The 20336-nt window shown below is 45.7% G+C and overlaps 2 protein-coding genes across 2 annotated transcripts in view; one reads left to right on the top strand and one right to left on the bottom strand.

The window, feature by feature from the left end:
* The window catches only part of LOC123515952 (nuclear hormone receptor HR96-like), a 194462-nt gene that overhangs the window by 17755 nt on the left and 156371 nt on the right, over positions 1-20336 (top strand). The gene's annotated exons all lie outside the window — the stretch shown is intronic.
* Positions 17428-19286, bottom strand: LOC123515964. The gene has a single exon (XM_045274916.1). The coding sequence runs from the start codon at positions 18994-18996 to the stop codon at positions 18037-18039; it is 960 nt and encodes a 319-aa protein (XP_045130851.1). The 5' UTR covers positions 18997-19286; the 3' UTR covers positions 17428-18036.

The following is a 20336-nucleotide window of genomic DNA, read 5'->3' as shown; positions in this document are numbered from 1 at the left end:
GGCAAACCAACTCTCCAGAGCACCACCGAAGAACCCGGGGGCTCACCCTGTCAGGGAGGAGGCCTAGTGGGGTAAGGACAGTAATTTTTTGTGAAAAATTCCAAACCAGCAGGTCCACCTTCTCCTTGGTTGAAGTGGCGGTGCTGCCGTCCTCTCTCAATAGAGGAGGAATGCTAGACTCGTTCATTTCCCTTGGCTGTCCCTGACGAGGCCCCACCACTGTTTTGAGCCGACTTGACCGCCCCTCAGCTTCTACTTCTTATCCTCCACCCATTTGTTCTTGGCCCAGAGCTGAGTGACTTCCATATTGGCAGCTGCTATGCTGTGGCACGCTCTGTTGTATTTCGTGGGGTGGCTCTTATAGGTTCGCCATGCACGAAATTTTCTGTCAGAGGCGGTGCGACACTGAGGTCCGAACCATGGCTGGTCAGAAGCCTTACTTCTATGTTGCTTGTGGGGCACCCAGTGGGCCTGTGCTCCCAACAGCACCTCAGTGAAGCACTCAACCTGCTCTCTCTCTCTCTCTCTCTCTCTCTCTCTCTCTCTCTCTCTCTCTCTCTCTCTCTCTCTCTCTCTCTCTCTCTCTCTCTCTCTCTCTCTCTCTCTCTCTCTCTCTCTCTCTCTCTCTCTCTCTCTCTCTCTCTCTCTCTCTCTCTCTCTCTCTCTCTCTCTCTCTCTCTCTCTCTCTCTCTCTCTCTCTCTCTCTCTCTCTCTCTCTCTCTCTCTCTCTCTCTCTCTCTCTCTCTCTCTCTCTCTCTCTCTCTCTCTCTCTCTCTCTCTCTCTCTCTCTCTCTCTCTCTCTCTCTCTCTCTCTCTCTCTCTCTCTCTCTCTCTCTCTCTCTCTCTCTCTCTCCATATAAATTTACATTTCATGCAAATATATTTCTATCAGATCTATGCTTACTTATAAATTACTAAAATTTGAGAAAAGAATCTGCCAGTCTCTCTCTCTCTCTCTCTCTCTCTCTCTCTCTCTCTCTCTCTCTCTCTCTCTCTCTCTCTCTCTCTCTCTCTCTCTCTCTCTCTCTCTCTCTCTCTCTCTCTCTCTCTCTCTCTCTCTCTCTCTCATCCTGGCTGGTAGCGGATGAGGAAGTGACCATGGATTAACACGGTCACTTTGATCTGTGACCTCACTCGGTCACCCAGAGGGGTGTGACAACGCTCAGAGGAAACGTTGTCAAGTATTGTTGTGTTTGGAAAAACAATGCAAAATATATTAAAAAATAAACGCAAATTTTTCTAACTTGCCTTTTTAGAGCATCGCAATGTATATGTATTACAACACCATTCAGTTAATAAGTATTAAGTACCTGACTTGAGGTGCATGTTCGTACAAGTGTGATGGCGCCGCAGGATGGGAAATCCCTGAAAAAGCCAACGCCTAAGTGATCTTCATAAAATGGTCAGATTATACTGTCTTTGAAGGACAGACGGGAAAGAGGACATCTTATAACGATGTATAAAAGTGGGTTCACATGTGCCAATTTGTGACTGAAATTTTACATAGGTAGAGCTTCCGACTCATCCCTTCTAGTCGGAAAGTGTCACACGTAGCACCTGGAAAGCATTGACTAGTTGTTGCCTTGACAGGAAGTGAATGTAAACAATCAGGTATCTGTCAAGATGTCTTCCTCTTGTGACGAAGCTGAAGCTGTGGTTGCTCTTCTTTTGGTGTACCCGAAGAGTCAACAAAAGAAAATGCCTGTGGATGTATCTTTGGTTAGTAGAAGGAAAGAAAGGGTCATTTGTCTACCACACTCTAAACCAGCCTACATTCCTGATAAGAAAATAGTTAATCTTAAGGCGACTATGCACAATTGCGATCAAATTAGTTCCTGGCAAGTCTTCAATCATCATCTCCAACAACACCCTGCATTGAGGGAACAGTTTTTGTAAAGTTGCAGTTATATTGTCGAACAACACAAGCACATTTTTTTACTGTATAATTATTTTCTGGGGTCCCAGATGTGTTATTTTTCTTTCACCAACTCTAAAATCTCTATATCTGGAGACCACATTTTCAAAGCTTACTCAGTGACGTCACAACGTAAATAAAGTCGCAGTTGGACTTACAAGACCAACATTTTGGTCCTGTTTTGCGACTGCTTTCTCCATTTGCTAGGCACTGATTTTGAGTCAGAAATTCTACGTACATAAAATTTCAGTTGCAAATTGGCATGTGTGAACCTGCCTTAAGTTAGTAAACCATACGGAAAAAAATAGATAGACAAGACCTGTATCACTGATGGAGGATGAAGGTAAACGAACAAGAGGACACTCCAAGAAGATCAAGAAAAGTCAGTATTCTAGAAACATTAAAATGTTTAGTTTTCCACTCAGGAGAGTGGATATTTGGAACGGATTGAGTGAAGAGATTGTAGCAACAGAAGTTTTGCACAAATTTAAGGAAATGTTGGATAAATATTGATACGGAGACAGGTCAGTATGAGCCCCACTCGAACCCTTTCATATACAACTAGGTAAATACAGGTAGATAAATGTAGAGAAAGAGAGAGAGAGAGAGAGAGAGAGAGAGAGAGAGAGAGGGGGAAGAGAGAGAGAGAGAGGGAGGTTAATTCTTACTGCTACCGTTTCCTTTCCTTTCCCCCTAGTCTTTCTTCCCCTTGTGTCCTTAGAGGGAGAGAGCAGGTGAGGACAGACAGGATAGCAGGTCATGTTCACAAACCAATTAGGGCTCGTTTCACAGAAGAGATTGGCAGAGAAGTGCCCAACTGTGTAGAGGAAGACGAAACAAAAAAAAAATTTCAGTTCATTTTGGTCGATTCCCCTAAACTTTTTGCGATGAGGGGATGAGGGTTCGGAAGGAATCATCAGCAGTATTACGGCAATCTGCCGTTTTATGACTGAACTGGACACTCTGAGTCAATAACTTTACTTTTCATCTTTCCCTCCTTTATTTCATCCTGATGGCACAATTGCCATCACATCTGTCTCTAAAACTGAAGTCTACTCTCAAACTTTTGCTAAGAACTCCAACTTGAATGATTCTGGGCTAGTTCCCCCATCTCCTCTTCCTCTGACTATTTCTTTGAATGATTTTTCCATGCCCGCGCTGGCCTAAACCCTCAGAAGGCTTATGGGCCTTATGAGGTTCTTCCTATTGTTCTCAAAAACTGTGCTTCCGTGCTTGCACCTTTATCTGGCCAAACCCTTTTAACTATGTCTATTGACTTTTACCTCTCCTTCATGCTGGAAGTATGCCTACATTCAGCCTGTTCCTAAAAAGGGTGACCCTTCTAATCCCTCAAACTACCACCTTATAGCTTTAATTTCTTGCTTATCTAAAGTTTTGAATCTATTTACAATAGGAAGATTTTCAAACATCTGTCGTTTCACAATCTTCTAACTGATTACCAGTATGGCTTCTGTTAAGGTCGCTGTACTGGTGATAATCTGGCGTTTCTTACTTAGTCTTGGTCATCCTGCTTTAGAGATTTTGGTGAAACTTTTGTTTTCGCGTTAGACATATCAAAAGCTTTTGATAGAGTGGAACAAAGTTTTGATTTCAAAACTGCTCTCTTATGGTTTCTAACCGTCTTTCTGCAACTTTATCTTAAGTTTCTTTTCCGACAGTTCTATTGCAGGTGTGGTAGTTGGCCATTGTTGTTCTCCTAAATCTATTAATAATAGTGATATTTCTAAGCGTTCTGTCCTGTCACCCACTCTCTTTCTATTATTCATTAATGATCTTAACCAGATTTCTTGCCCTATCCACTCTTAAGCTGATGGTTCCACCTTACACTTTTCCACATCTTTTCAGAGATGACCATCCCTTCAGGAAGTCAACAGATCATGCAATGATGCCACAGAACGCCTGACTTGTAATCTTTCTAAGATTTTTTTTTTTATTCAAGCAGAGAAAATTTAGTAGTGTTGAATGCCTCAAAAAACATTTATCAGCTAAACACAATCTTCCAGACAACTATACCCTCTTCAAAAACACGCAGCTGTCCCCATCTTCTACACTGAATATCTTTGGTCTGTCTTTTACTCAATCTAAACTGGAAATTTCACATCTGATCTCTTGCTATAACAGCTTCAATGAAGTTAGGCGTTTTGAGACGTCTCTGCCAGTTTTTCTCGCCACTCCAACTGTTAACTCTCTACACACTACAAGGGCCTTATTTGTCTTTGTATGGAGTACTCTTCGCATGTTTGGGGGGGTTTCCACTCACACAATATTGTTAGATAGAGTGGAGTTAAAAGCTTTTCGTCTCATGAACTCCTCTCCTCTGACTGACTGTCTTCAGCTTCTTTCTTACTGCTGGAATGTTGCATCTCTTGCTATCTTTTTTTTTTTTTTTATACCATGTGGGCTTTTCACGTGAATTTATGGGCTAAAGGGGATACTTTTTAGGGTACCTCCTATCTTAAAGCCCACCCGCTAGGAAACCGTTGCCCCGAGTGAGGAATCCCAACCTACACTCAGACCGTGGACAGGAATCGAACCCGTGTGCTTGGAGACCTCTAGGATCCCAAAGCACGCATGGTTCCACTGTACCACGGCTAACTGCTGTACTGATGTTGCGAACTGCATGCCTTCTCTCCTCCTGTGGCCTCGCTGCACAAGGCTTTCTTCCTCTTACCCGTACTCTTCCCAACTCTAATACCTCCAATTCCTAGCCTACTAGTGGATGCTGGTTTCTGGCTGCTTGAACTCCGGCGCCAGTCTTCGCTGCTCCGGTGTTGGTTTCACACCCACCGTCTTCCTGATTCAGTTCCTTATGTGTTAATATTGCAGGACTCGCGTTCCCTAAACCTTTTGGTCTTCGAGTCGTCTCTCTCATGACGGATTTAGCTATCATCCCCACCCCTGTCTATCCTTTCCGACTCCCTTGAGTTGGTTATTGGCAGCTTCCCGTTGTCTCGTTATGCCCTCCTGCCATGGATGGCAAGAAGGGTTTCTCGCCAGCTCTGTGCCACACACGGTTTTTAGAACACTATTCTACCCATTTTGAAGCCATCCCTGTCTTTACTGATGGTTCCAAATCCGATGCAGGTGTTGGGTTTAGTGTGTTTTTTTCCCTCCTTCTACCGGTCTGGTAGTCTTCCTTCAGTGGCATTTGTCTTTACTGTGGAGCTATCTGCCATAGTTCTTGCTTTAGAGATAATTTTCACTCTCCCAGTTTCGCCTTTTATAATTTTTAGTGACTCGCTGTGCTCTTACTGCCTGAACACACAGATCGCCTTTCTAAAAAGGCAGCAAGTCGCGCTCCACCCCTTGTCCCTGTCCCATTTCGAGATGTATTCCAGTGCATTCGTCTGGCGATTGTTGCAAGATGGCAGAGGAGGTGGCAAAAGGGGGTTGCCACCTTGAAAATGGGAGAATTCACCAATTCCGTTCTCCATGACTGGATATACACTCATATCCGCGACCCCCGTACACAGATATTAACTCGACTGCGAATAGTTCACACGTATCTTACACAAAAATATCTGCTGACCAGGGACCCTCAACCCTACTGTGATGACTGCTTGGTACCGCTCACCGTGTGGCACCTGCTGGTAGAGTGCCCTAGTTTGATTGACTTATGACACCGCTACCTCTACTGGTGTCGCGGTAGAGATAGCGGTGTCTATCATCTCTCTAAAGTCCTTGGACCAGCGTGCGTTGCCCCTGGGTATGATGTTTTTAGGTACCTGGGGGAAGCTGGCCTTCTCAATCAGTGAATTTTATTTTATAATGTGTATTTTAATGTTTTATTTACTTTGATTGTATTTTTGGATACTTTTAATTTCACAGTTTTTAATTGCTTTTAGCTAGTTTTTTTTATGATGTTTTTTTTTTGTCTTTTTCTTTTATATCTTCTAATTGCTTTTATTTTATTTATTATTTTTTTAACATATTGTAGCGGCGCCAGATGACCCCTGTTATGTTCACCGGTTAAACGGGTAAGATTGGCATCGGGGAGCCGGTGAACAATAACAATAAAAAAAAACACTGCAGGTTCAACTGGTGAGGAAATGCAAAGGGGGGCACTTAAGAAGCTATTTAATAACCCAATAATGAAACTGACATACACATATAGATATAACATGACACATGAAACTGACATACACATATACATATAACACATAGATAAATACAACAATAAAGAACCCAACTTAATACCCAACAGTAATACTAATCCTATATGGAGGCAATGTGGAAAAAACGGGACGAGGGGAAGTGATACTTATGCGGTGTTGCAGTGGTGAAATGCTGGGTGAGGTAGATCCCACAGTAGTCCAAGAGGTGTTGTGTTCACTGGTTGAGGCCTAAACCTCGACTGACTTCCAGAAAGCCAAGAGGTGGCTTAACACTTCGGTTGAGTCGAATGGGACCGCGTGAATCCAACTTCGGGACAGTAGCGGGCTTCATGAGACGGTGATGTGGAGGGTTCATGAGACGGTGCCGTGGAAGGTTCATGAGACGGTGACGTGGAAGGGGAGGTGGAGAGGTGGCGAACGAGGTAGCAAGTGGAGGAGGTGATGGTAGTGGAGTATGTTACGAGCGGGCGTAACATTTCCTCCCCTAAGACCTCCGTAATGGGCTCATGAAGGAGGTGAGACGGGAGATCTTGATAAGGCGTCGGCGATGATGTTGTCCACCCCCTTGATATGGTGGACTTCCAAGTTGAAGGGTTGAGTTAACAAGGCCCACCTAAGAATGCGTTGGTTTCGGTTCTTCATGGCGTGAAGAAAGGCCAGAGGATTGTGATCGGTGAAGACCTTCGTAGTTTGAGGACCAGGATGAAGGTAGCACTCAAAACGTTGGAGCGCCAGGACGAGTGCCAGAGCCTCCTTCTCAATGGTGGAGTAGTTGAGTTGGTGTTTCTTCAGCTTGGTGGAGTGATAGGCGATGGGATGGAGGATGCCGCCTGTGGGGTCTGCTTGAAGGAGAACAGCACCCACTCCAACTCCACTCGTGTCCACTTGTAGATGGAAGGGGCAGGAGTGATCTGGCGTCCAGACCACTGGCTCCGAGGAGAGGAACGCCTTGAGATGTTGGAAGTGGTCAGGGGGGCGGCCAGGGTGGAGAAGTTCCTACAGAACCGTCTGTAGAAACCAGCCATCCCCCAAGAACCTCATGAGAGCTTTCTTGGTGGTAGGGACAGGGAAGCCAAGGATGGCCTCTACGTTGGCTCTCTTGGGGCAAACCTTGCCGTTCCCCACCACATGTCCCAGGTAGACCACCGTAGACTTCCTGAAGGTGGACTTGGCCAGGTTGATTGTAAGACCGGCTTCCTGCAACCGACCCATCAGCCTCCGGAGACGGGTCAGATGTGTCACCCAGTCGTCCGAAGTCACCACCAGGTCGTCCAGATAGGCAGATGTTCCCTCCAAGTCCTGGGTGATGTAATTTATAGCCCTCTGGAAGGTGGCGGGAGCATTAGACAAGCCGAAGGGCATCACTGTGTATTGGTATAGTCCGAAAGGGGTGATGAAGGCGGATATTATTCGGGCCTCGTCCGAGAAGGGAATCTGCTAGTAACCCTTAAGTAAATCTATAGTGGTTACAAATTTGGCTACTCCTATGCTATCTATAAGATCCTCTATCAAGGACAATGGGTAGGAGTCTGGCACCGTCACTTTATTTAATTTCCTGCAGTCGGTGCAAAATCGACTACTGCCATCTGGCTTAGATGTTAACAGGCAGGGAGAAACCCAGGGGTATATACTAGGTTCTGCAAGGTGATGACAGAGCAGATAGTCTAACCTCTTTTTTCATCAAGTCTCTTTTAATGGGTGAAATGTGATAGGCTTGATGTCATTAGATATTAATGTTATATCATGTTGGATAGTAGTACAAAGTCCTGGAAGGTCACCTGTGATTTCTGAAAAGTCTAGCAATAACTTTTTAAGATCAGACTGTTGTGAAGGTGTTAAGGAAAGAAACACCTCATCAAGATTGGACATGATTTGACTGTTTGAGGGGCATCCTTTAGGTGACGAGAAGAGGAATTCGATGTCGGACTCTTCCTCGGGGGGCACAGGACCAGACTCCTTCCCTACCAGACATACAGGTACAGTGCGAGACAAGTCGTCCTCTGGTTCTCTGGAGTGGTAAGGTTTCATTAGATTAATATGAACTAGTTGGGAATCCTTACGATGGTCAGGAGTGTGGACCACATAGTTTAATGGACTTAGTTTTTGAGCCACAACATAAGGTCCCATGAACTTACTGTGAAGAGCATTGCCTGGAGTAGGGAGAAAAAGTAAAACCTTGTCTCCTGGTTTGAAACTTCTCATGACAGATTTGGGAAGAGAATTTTGTTGCATTTTAGTTTGAGATTTGAGGAAGTTTGATTTAGCAAATGATCTGACTTCACTGATTTTATTCTTAAGGTTACTGATGTAGTCAGACACACTGGGGCTTGAAGGAGTATTTTGAGTAAACCATTGATCCTTTAATATTTTGAGAGGCCCCCTGATCTGTCTACCATAGAGTAATTCAAAAGGGGAGTAACCTAAAGAATCTTGAGGAGATTCTCTTAAGGCGAAGAGAAGAAAAGAGATACTTTCATCCCAGTCTCCTTGATGCTCCAAGCAATACTTCATCATGGATTTTAATGTTTGGTGAAACCGCTCCAGACAGCCTTGGGATTGGGGGTGGTAAGCCGAGGAGGTTACATGGTCGATGTTTAGCTCATTCACTATCTGTTGGAAAAAATTGCTAGTGAAATTGCTACCCTTGTCAGACTTAATTTGTTTTGGAATTCCTACCAAGGTGAAAAAAATGTATTAGATGTTTTACAATGGTCTTTGATGTGATGTTCTTAAGAGGGAATGCTTCAGGGTACCTGGTAGTGGGATCCATGAGGGTTAACAAATACTGATTCCCTCGTTTGGTTTTGGGTAAGGGCCCTACGCAGTCCAGAACGATCTTTTCGAAGGGCTCCGTCTGAACTGGAATAGGCGTCAGAGGAGCTGGCTTACCCACAATTTGACATATATGACATGTTTTTACATAGTGTGACACATGCTTTTTCATTCCTGGCCCAAAAAAATGTTGAAGAGCCTTCTTGTAGGTTTTTTGGATGCCTAGATGACCTGACAATCCATCATGAGCTAGTTCTATAATGGCTGCTCTTACAGACAAGGGGATGACAACTTGATGTGTTTCTGACCAGGTGTCTAGTTGTTTCAGTTCAGGAGGTCTGTAGGCATACATCAGGATTCCTTCCTGATAATAAAAACAAGGCAATTTAGACATATCCTTTGTCTCACTGGCAACATGTGTGATCTTAGCCAAAGTGAGATCCTGTTCCTGAGCATTAATCAAATTCTCCTTTGAAATGATGTTATTGTACAAGTTGTCAGTAGAGGCAGTCATTGGTGAAGGAGGTGGTGAAAGGGCAGGGGACTTGGACTGAGACCTGGTGACTGCACACACTGGGAAGAAGTGAGGGGATGTTTCATCCAGGGTCTTAATGGGACTTTCTGTTAAGGGAGAATCAAGAACAATTAAGTTTGGAACGGCCAAGTTACCTGCAAGATCATTACCCAGTACAAGATGTACCCCTGGTACTGGCAGTTCACCAGGTTTAATGGCTACCACAACCTCTCCTGAAATGAAAGGGCACTGTAAGCTAATATTAGCCAAGGGATAGGAGAGCTGTGATTCGAGACCTGTAAGGATCACCTTCTCCCCAGTGAAAGCCTGTTTGATGTTAGGGATGACATCTTCCCTTAAGATGGATTGGGCAGCACCTGTATCACGCAGAACCTTGACATTTATTGCCTTGTCTTTACCATCAGTCAGGGACACTTTACCTTGATACATGTACAAGTCATAAAGTTCTAGAGGAGAGTTGACAGGGTTAGCTAGGGCCACTGGTTTCTTGTTCTCAAATGTGTTAGGTTTAGGGGCCACAAAAGAAAGTTGACGTTGAGAGGCCTTGCAATTTGGGTGTCTACATTTCTGGATTGTGTGACTTGGCTTCTTACAGTATGTACACCAGGGGGAATTATATGCATTTGGTGAGAATCCGGTCGGCTTACCACCCGCGCCCCCAAAACATTCCCCAAAGGATGACCTAACATTAGATAGTGAACCACGACCTCTACTACCCAGGGATCCCATCAATAAATCAAACGCATCAGCCACTTTAGCGGCAGACATAAGATCACTCTCTCCCCGTTCTTCCACATGCCTCAAAATATTAAATGGTAACTTGTTCTTCCATTCTTCCAGGACCATTAGATTGAGCAACTCTGAAAAGGTGGTAATGTTAAGGGCGGCTAACCATTTCTTAAATTGTCTTAGTTTCTCACTTGCAAATTCAACATAGGTGTGAGAGTCTGGTTTCACATATTTTTGGAACTTGTCTGTATCCGTCAGAAGTGATAGAGTAAGTGTCTAGAATGTTACCTTTGATCTCTTCATATTCTACCTCATCACTAAGGCCGTTGTATACCCTATAAGCTTTTCCTACTAGCTTAGGGACAAGGACGAGACACCCACTGATCCTTGGGCCATTTATTCCTATTAGCAATGCTCTCAAAAGCGCGAAATGACCCGTCAACATGAGATTCATCAAAAGGGGGAACTAGCGGAGCAGCTGTAGCGGGATTAAAGCTTGCTAACTTTTTCTTTATATCTATTTCTTCCCCTCTAAACTTAGCATCATTTCGTAGGGTTAACTCCTGAATTTCTAACTCTTTCTCCCGCCTTTTAAGTTGTAACTGAAATTCTCTCTCTTCTTTTTTTTCCTGTAGTTCTCTCTCCTCTCTTTCTGCCTGTACTTGCATCTCTTTCGCTTCATTTTCTGCCTGTAGTTGCATTTCTTTTGTTTCTTTTTCTGCCTGTAGTTGCATTTGTTTTTCATGCATCCGGTATTCTAGTCTAAGCTTCTCAATTTCCGACTGACTTATCCTACTCTTATCCTGTTCTTCCTGGGGACTGTGTATTATAGTCCTCGTAGAGGCTGACATGGGAGTTGCTTCTTCTGTGGCATTACCTAGCAACTGACCTTCTTGCACTAGATGTTCAACAACTACATTCTTAATGACCTCTTTAGTCATCTGAGACATGATGGGAACATCAAAATGTTTAGTGATGGTCTTCCACTGGTCCTTTTTTTTTTTTTTTTTTTTTTTTTAATTCGTCGGGTTTAGTGTAGTTTTCCCCTCTTTTTATCGGTGTTGCAGCCTTCCTTCGGTAGCCTCCGTCTTTACTGCGGAGCTGTCTGCCATAGTTTTAGCTTTACAGATTATTTTTACTCTACCGGTTTCGTCTCTTACAATTTTTAGTGACTGTCGCAGTGCTCTTACTGCTCTCTCTTGGACTGTCTCCCTTAATCCTCTGGTTTTATCAGCCCTGGAGTGGCTATACCTACTTACCAGAAGAGGATATCGTGTTGGGTTCTGTTGGGTCCCTTGTCACGTTGGTGTTCCAGGGAATGAACACGCAGACCGCCTCGCTAAAGAGGCAGCAAGTCGCGCTCCATGTCTTGCCTCTATTCCGTTCCGAGATGTATTTCCTGTAATTCGCGAGACAGTTGCTGCACTTTGGCAGAGCAGATGGCTAACGGGGGTTGCAACCTCAAAAATGGGAGAGATTACTACTTCCACACTCCTTCAGTGGACTTACACCCATGTCCGGGATCGCCATGCGCAGACTTTATTGGCGCGACTTCGTATAGGTCACACGTACCTTACACAAAGGTACCTCATGACCAAGGACCTTCAGCCTTACTGTGATGATTGTCTGGTGCCACTTACGGTGTGGCACCTACTTGTGAAGTGCCCTAGTTTGACTGATTTAAGACACCGCTACCTCTACCGCTGTCGCGGTAGAGATAGCATGTCTATCTCAAGGTCCTTGGGCCAGAGTGCCTGGCCCAAGACCATGATGTTTTTAGTTTTTTGGGAGAAGCGGGCCTTCTCCCAAATATCTGAATTTTATTTAATTTTATTGTATTTACTTATCTGTTTATCTATTTTAGATACTTTTAATTGCATAATTTTTAATTGCTTTTAGTTAGTTTTTTATGATGTTTTTACTATTATAGTTTTTAATCCCTTTGTTTCCTTTTCTTTCATGTTTTCTTTTTACCTTTTTGTAACGGCGCCATATGACCTCAGATGTTGAGGTGCCTAAACTAAATCCATCCATCCATCCTTTTTTAAATTAGCACCTTTAAGTTGTTCCAGAGCAGGGTCAGCACAAAAATCTTCAACGTTAAACTGAGCAGAACATATTAAATAGATGTTAAACAACAACAAAAAAAATTATAAGCGAATTACTTAAGTGAGGAACTTGGCAGAGTGATAATAAAGGCAACCTTGGAAATTACCTAGATTATACTTAAGTAAACACTTATGAGTACAATCACTAATGAGGGGGTAAAGTAGAGAATTACGGCATTAAGAGGGATCCGGATTACTCTAGTTACGAGACTTGAAAGTGAGGAGCGAATTGTACTGAGACTTGTTATTGATAAGGAGGCGGATTAGTCTGAGGGACTAGTTAAAAGGGCCAATTCTAACTAGCGAGAAAAATGATCCGCGAAGTGAGGGGATTGAGGGTTCGCATGAACATATGATGATCTCAACACTTGGATAACACTTATTACACACCTACCTATGTGCAAAAAATAGAGATAAGTGCTATCGGTGAACACACCTTTCTACCTGGTTTCCTGCTCTACCACTGCTATGTGATACCAGTGAAAGTCACGAAGCACTTTTAACCCAAAAGGAGCCACTTGATCGCACAAAGGTAAATTTAAAACCACATGCAGAGTAAGTCACAGAAAAAAAACACATCAAAGTCACAACACCACAGAAACACATAAAAAATAATGTAATCACAGAAAAAAAGTCACTTGAAAAATGAAACACTGAACATGGGTTATAATGGTCCTGTCACGGTCGCCAATTGTTACGTTCACCGGTTAAATGGGTAAGATTGGCATTGGGGAGCCGGTGAACAATAACAATAAAAAAAAACACTGCAGGTTCAACTGGTGAGGATATGCAAAGGGGGCACTTAAAAAGCTATTTAATAACCCAATAATGTAACTGACATACACATATAGATATAACATGAAACACATGAAAATGACATACACATATACATATAACACATGAATATAACAAAGAACCCAACTTAATACCTAACAATAATACTAATCCTATATGGAGGCAATGTGGAAAAACACGGGACGAGGGGAAGTGATACTTATGAGGTGTCGCAGTGGTGAAGTGCTGGGTGAGGTGGATCCCACGGTAGTCCAAGAGGCGTTGTGTTCACTGGTTGAGGCCTGGACCTCGACTCCTTTCCTGAAAGCCAAGAGCTGTCTTAACACTACGGGTTGAGTCGAATGGGACCGCGTGAATCCAACTTTGGGACAGTAGCGAGCTTCATGAGACGGTGACGTGGAGGGTTCATGAGACGGTGCCATAGAAGGTTCATGAGACGGTGACGTGGAAGGGGAGGTGGAGAGGTCGCGAACGAGGTAGCAAGCGGAGGAGGTGATGGTAGTGGAGTATGTTACGGTCGGGCAGTAACACCCTAGAGGCCTAGATGTTACGGCGCCTTAGCCAAAATTCATCCATCCATGCAACTCTCTAATACAAGAGTTATCTGGTGCTCTCAATCATTCATACCTTTTTCTGGTAATCTCTGGAACTCCCTGCCTGCTTCTGTATTTTCATCATCCTACGTCTTGATTTCTTTTAAGAGGGAGGTTTCAAGATTTTTGCTCATAAATTTTGGATAACTTGTATAATCTTTAAGGGAACTGAGCACCCTGTAGGTCTCTTTTTCTATTGTTTTGTTTATTTCAGCCAGTTGTCCCAATTTGAGAATGAAATAAAAACCTGTTCACACTTTACAATTCTTTATTCTTCTTTTATGCCTTTCACACAACATGGGAGATTTACTTTAACACTGTTTTAAAGACAATATCTTTTAAATGTCCACCTCCATTGTCAATACACTGATTCAGACGATTTCAGAAGCTTTGGTCTACTCTCTCCAGCATGTTGAGCGGTATATTGGCTATTTCAGTTCGGATGGCGTTCTGTAGGTCTTCCAGGGTCTGTGGACGGTCGTTATAAACCAGGGATTTGAGATATCCCCACAGGATATAATCACAGGGGGCTAAATCAGGTGAGCGCGCAGGCCAGTTTAAGTTTCCTCTCAGGGAAATCAGTCGGTCGGGAAAAGCTTCTCTCAGGAATCCCATTGAAATGCGTGCAGTGTGGGCACACGCTGATTTAGCCCCCTGTGATTATTTCCTGTGGGGATATCTCAAATCCCTGGTTTATAACAACCGTCCACAGACCCTGGAAGACCTACAGAAAGCCCTCCGAACTGAAATAGCCAATATACCGCTCAACATGCTGGAGAGAGTAGACCAACGCTTCCGAAATTGTCTGAATCAGTGTATTGACAATGGAGGTGGACATTTAAAAGATATTGTCTTTAAAACAGTGTAAAAGTAAATCTCCCATGTTGTGTGAGAAGCATAAAAGAAGAATAAAGAATTGTGAAGTGTGAACAGGTCTTTATTTCATTCCCAGATCGGGAAGTATCCGCGCCCCACCCTGTATATATATATATATATATATATATATATATATATATATATATATATATATATATATATATATATATATATATTGTGGCAGGGCGTAACTCGAAACACTGTTCTCCCAATTGCAGTTTATTTACAGAGCACAGAACTAGCAGCACAGCAGGCACCACAGTCTTGGTGATCACACGTCTCCAACGTCGTGTCTCCCTCCTCTCATGGCCGTCTCCTCCACTGGCACGGCGGCAACACATGTAGGGAGTCCCACGCACTCGTAAGGGCCCACAACTTGCCCACACTGGCTCCTCGTGCTTGATCCCATCGCTCGTGCCTCCCCTGCGGCACGACCTCGCACACAATCTTCGCTGGACAGAACAGGGGTAGTGGTGTGTATGGCGGCTGGTGTCCGTCTGCCGCTGCGCTGGCTAGCCTGGAAAACGTCGCCTCCTCTCATAGCTGCCGGCAAGAGCCACGTCATTCTGGGGGGTAAACTACCTTAATTTAACCACAAACGAGCGGTAGTGAGCCAACAACACTCCATCAGTCCACACTCCCCCCTGATATTTAAATCACCTAGGTACTCAGTCACCATCTCCCAGAAGCCCTCAATCACACAGCAGACACCTGGTAGATTGTTTGATTCTAGCAGAATGCCTTAGCACCACACTCCCAACATCTTCACCGTTTCTCTCCGGGTCCTCTTCCTCACGCTGCTCTTCTGGAGTAGGAAACGTAACCACCAGATCCTCGCAGTTATTGTCCGAGTTGCCTACTAATCTGTCCTGGTGTCTTGGTGGTGAAACGCGATGTCGCAGATCACGAACGTGACGAGGTGTACCATCAACTTCGGTGACTTGATCTGATACCACTCCAGTCACGACGCCCTCTTTGTATTGCTCGTCGCAGCGCACGCCGGGAGGCTTTACCCAAACTTCTTCTCCTACATGGTGAGGGTTGTTTTCTACTGTAGGGTTGCTTCTGCTCGTGTCTTTTCCCCGCACTCTCACCGAATACCCGTACAACATGTTCGCAGGCGCAGAGGTAGGCGAGCAGTCATCCCCGGGCGTGATGTTGTAGAGGTACACCGCTTCTGCTATGGAGCATCCTTTTCTTGCCGCGATGACCTTCACTGTCCTGTGACACCTCTCAACGACACCATTTCCAGACGGTGAATACGCTCCCCGGAAGTGCATATTCACGTTCCAACGCAAGGCAAACTGAGCGAACAACTTGCTGCGGAAGGCGGTGTCATTGTCAGTCAGAATCTCGTCCGGAGCCCCGCACTCACAGAAAACTGCTTCCAACTGCTCGAAGATGTTATCGCTCGTTTGTAGCCTCAGCGGGCGCCAGATGGTGAAGCGAGAAGGCCCGCAGTCGATGAGCGTGAGATATGACCTTCCTCTACAGTGCGTGATATCCATCCTAACCCGCTGCCAGATGCCCTCCACCGACAGGTTGCCTTTACTCCACTTCACTGGCGCTGGGTCTATAGACTGGCATATCTGGCAGGAAGCGACAACAGCACGCACCTGTCCTTTCGTCACTGCCGCGTTGACTCGTTTTACAAAGTACAGCGTTCTTCTTACCCCAGGGTGGCCACGGGAATGGTGGATGTCTGTCACTAATTGGTCAAGGGGCGTTTCGACAGCTGCTGCACACACTGGCAGTGGTTCCATGATGTTGGCCGCAGACGTCCTTAACCATCGCTGTGGCACACGGGTGAGGACATCTGCCTTGTTCTCGCTTGAGGGCACCAGAGACACTGTGAGTACGAGTCCGCACTCCTTAACCAGAGACATCACGATCTCGAGTCGTCGGCGAATCAGCATCTCGCTGGCAGCTTTTGTTTTTAGCCTTGCTCGTCCAGTGAGGCAGTCGTTAATCCAGCGGTGGACAGTAGAGGAATCAGTCACCAATTCAACCTTACTCATCTTCCATGCCAGAGCAAGGTTGAGTCCTTTGATGACCGCATCAAGTTCAGCCATGTTGATGTGGCTGGCGCCGTCAGGACGCAACCAGCAGGCGTCCTCGACGATCTTACCTTCCACCTCGACTGCTGCTCCCATAGCTAAGGAGCTAGCATCCACCCACACTTTTGCCTCTGTTCCTCCTACATCCCATCTTCCTCGAACAGGGTCGTCCTTCAGTACTTTCCCTGCTATTTCCTCCAGGATACTTCGCAGGCCGGCATCGACGATGATGTCATCCCAGGTGTGCGTAGCCGCATTAGCTCTTCTTCTCACGTAGGCCGCTGCCACTATCAGCCACCCACACACTGGAAAATGGCCAGTTAACTTGCTGCAGTAAGAAAAAGCTGTTCGCCGCGTCAGGCGGGTAGGCACACCACTCACCTTGCCATCACGTCCCCAGAGCAGCATGCCACTCTCCCCCCAAACCCTCAGGCCCAGCACTCGAGCGCCCTCTGTAACGCGCTCATAAGCCTTGGTGGTTAGGCCGTAGCGATGAAGGTGCTCCGCCACCCGACGAGCCGTGACGATGTCCTCGTTAACGTAGACGTCATCAGTGTAGGCCGAAGTCCCACGTTTCACGTCGGGGTCTTGTGATAACGCAGAGCTGAGGACAGTCTTCATTATTAAGGGGGCGACGTTCAGACCAAAACCTAGATGTGTGAGGCAGTACTTTTGCCCTTTATACATAACAGTCTGATATGGCCAGAGCGACTCGTGAATGTGCACTTGTAAGTAGGCATGCTTCAGATCTATGATGGACACATTCTTACCTTGCTTCCGCCACTCTCTTAGTCTGTCGGCGCAGACATCAGAATCTGCCGTGTAGGTGTCTATATGAGTGTTCAGCTCCCTGAAGTCAAGAACAGGCCTCACCTTTCCTTTGTTGTGCTGCACAACTGCCATAAGAGGAATCAGTCCTTTTGCAGGACTGTGCTTATACTAGTCGTGCGGCACCAACCATCCGTCTGTTATCCACTTATCCACCTCCTCCTCATACCGCGATCTTATTTCACTTGGCACAGCGTACTCCTCCACCTTGTTCAGCAAGACGCCGGGCTCGTCTCCCCCCGACCACTTCCATGCCGCCGTCCAGGTGTTACTTGCAGTATCATAGGCAACACTGAAGTCCTGTTCATCCACTTGTATGTCAGTGGTAGCGCCGGCAGCCGCGCAGATCGGCGCGTCCTCGACACCGAACCGTACTTGCCGGTGCGCATTGACAGCAACTCCCCCCAATGCCACAACACCGTTCATCCCTAACACGAACGGGAAGCCCAGGGGCTTGTCACTCACCACAAACACTTTTACGTCAACAGAGGTACCACTGTCAAGTTGGAGGCGCACGACACCCGTACCCTCGCATTTCTGCTCCTCACCGCTTATGGTCAAAATAGCCACATCTTCTTTCCTCCGCTTTCTGCAGCACGAGACGTGAGCCACGCACCGCGAGCACCCAGTGTCCACCAGTACTTTGCGCCGGTTCCTGTCCAGCCACACCTCCGCAATGGGTAGCGCCTCATTCACTGCTTGTCCAGAGAGGAGGCTGGCGCTGATGCCTCCCCTCCACGGTCGTTTCCCGGGTATGCCAACGCGATGTGGCCCCGGACACCACAGCGGTAGCACCTCACACCACGTCTTGAAGTGTGTCCAGCGCTCCTCTGGCTCCTGCCGCTATAGGTGTCTTGATGAGCCAAGCAGTCTCTGGCAAAGTGGTTCACACCATTGCAGACGAAACACCGTTGATCTGGGCCAATGTTCGTATTCCCAGCCCTGGCGCTGAAACATACTTCATGGACACCACCGGCACCGTCGTCATGGACCACTGCCCTCGTCTGCGCCAGGATTTGAGGCAGGTCAAGTGTCTCCATCCGCGAGCCCGCTCTCAGTAGTCGCCTGATGCCTTCCGGAAGACCAGCGACGAAAGCACAGGCGAGTCCCTTCTCGGACATGCCTCCGAACAGTGATGCCAGGTGGCGTAACTCCGCCAAAAAGACATCCGGACTCTCACCAGCTTGTAGTTTCCGGCAGATGAACTGTTTGTATGCGATATACGAATCCATGGCAAAAGCGCCCACAAGCGCCTTGATCTTCTCAACTTTCTTCCTCTCCGCCTCTGCAAGCTGCAAGTATACGGCGAATGCACCTCCTGACAGACGCAGAGGGATAACACTGGCCACATCACTGACGTTGCGCAGCTTACAGATGAGCTCGAGCTTTTCTATCCATTCCACCACTGACTGCGCGCCTGAGCCGTCGTACTCCGGTATCAGTCTCAGATCAAGGGAGGGCTGGTCTGCCATAATGCCTAGATAGCTTGTGGCAGGGCGTAACTCGAAACACTGTTCTCCCAATTGCAGTTTATTTACAGAGCACAGAACTAGCAGCACAGCAGGCACCACAGTCTTGGTGATCACATGTCTCCAACGTCGTGTCTCCCTCCTGTCATGGCCGTCTCCTCCACTGGCACGGCGGCAACACATGTAGGGAGTCCCACGCACTCGTAAGGGCCCACAACTCGCCCACACTGGCTCTTCGTGCTTGATCTCGTCGCTCGTGCCTCCCCTGCGGCACGACCTCGCACACAATCTTCGCTGGACAGAACAGGGGTAGTGGTGTGTATGGCGGCTGGTGTCCGTCTGCCGCTGCGCTGGCTAGCCTGGAAAACGTCGCCTCCTCTCATAGCTGCCGGCAAGAGCCACGTCATTCTGGGGGGTAAACTACCTTAATTTAACCACAAACGAGCGGTAGTGAGCCAACAACACTCCGTCAGTCCACATATATATATGTATATATATATATATATATATATATATATATATATATATATATATATATATATATATATATATATATATATATACAGTAATTGCTAGCGTATCCGGATTATAGCAGCCAAGGGCCTGGCGGATACGTGAAATATCCGGATACGCGGAATTTCCTCTCCCAACCCCTTATAAATTGAAAAAAAAAACATGTACATAACCCAAATGTGTAAGGAAACAATGAATGAAAGCACATTAAATGATTGTGTATACAGTAATGATTTCCTGGAGAACGATCGAATGATAACATATTAGATACCTGCTTCTCTAGAAAATGTGAGGATTAGGAAGGTGCCATCAGCAGTGTCATGGCAATCTGCTGTTTCACTGCTGAACTGGACACTACCTGAGTCATATTAGTGTGTTGAAGTGAGATAATGATAGTGAAGTATTTATTGTCTGATACAACTTTCTACTTCTGTCTCAACATAATTTTTTGTAATAGTGTTATTGTGAGAGCTATGTCATGTAAAGTTGTGATGATGAAGGCAGTAAGAAAAAAGTTTGAAAAGATCATAACAGTCTTAAGATATAGAGAAGATGATGGAGAAGCCTGGCAGTGAGGCATGGGTGAGGCAGGTCTTGGAGGGGGAGATAACATGCATGACGGAGGGGAGAGGGGAGGCCAAAATTGAAAGTCCAGCTGTCTCCCAACAATACATTTGTTTTTGTTTCTAGTTGTCTTTTCTTCTTGGTGTTTCTCATTCTAATTTTCATCAACTTATACCTGTCAGACAAAAATTAGAGAGCTAAATGACATACCTCCTTACTTGACTCCTGGCCAAGTACTGTGTAGGGCGTGAGTCAGGCTGTGACACAATCACACAAGACATTTAAAAATGGCTTCCTGATGGAAAGGTTATTTAATTATCAAAAAATAAACTCATAAACGACAGAGCAGCTCATCTTGGCCATTTGATACTCGGAAGGGTAAACGGTAAAAATGGCACAGGTAAAAATGTCACTGGTAAAAATGGCACAGGTAAAAATACCACAAT

Source organism: Portunus trituberculatus, chromosome 5, assembly GCF_017591435.1.
Source record: "Portunus trituberculatus isolate SZX2019 chromosome 5, ASM1759143v1, whole genome shotgun sequence".
In the NCBI taxonomy this organism is placed as follows: Eukaryota; Metazoa; Arthropoda; class Malacostraca; order Decapoda; family Portunidae; genus Portunus; species Portunus trituberculatus.
Note: the sequence above shows the minus strand (reverse complement) of the source record. Positions and strands in the feature narration are given on the sequence as shown.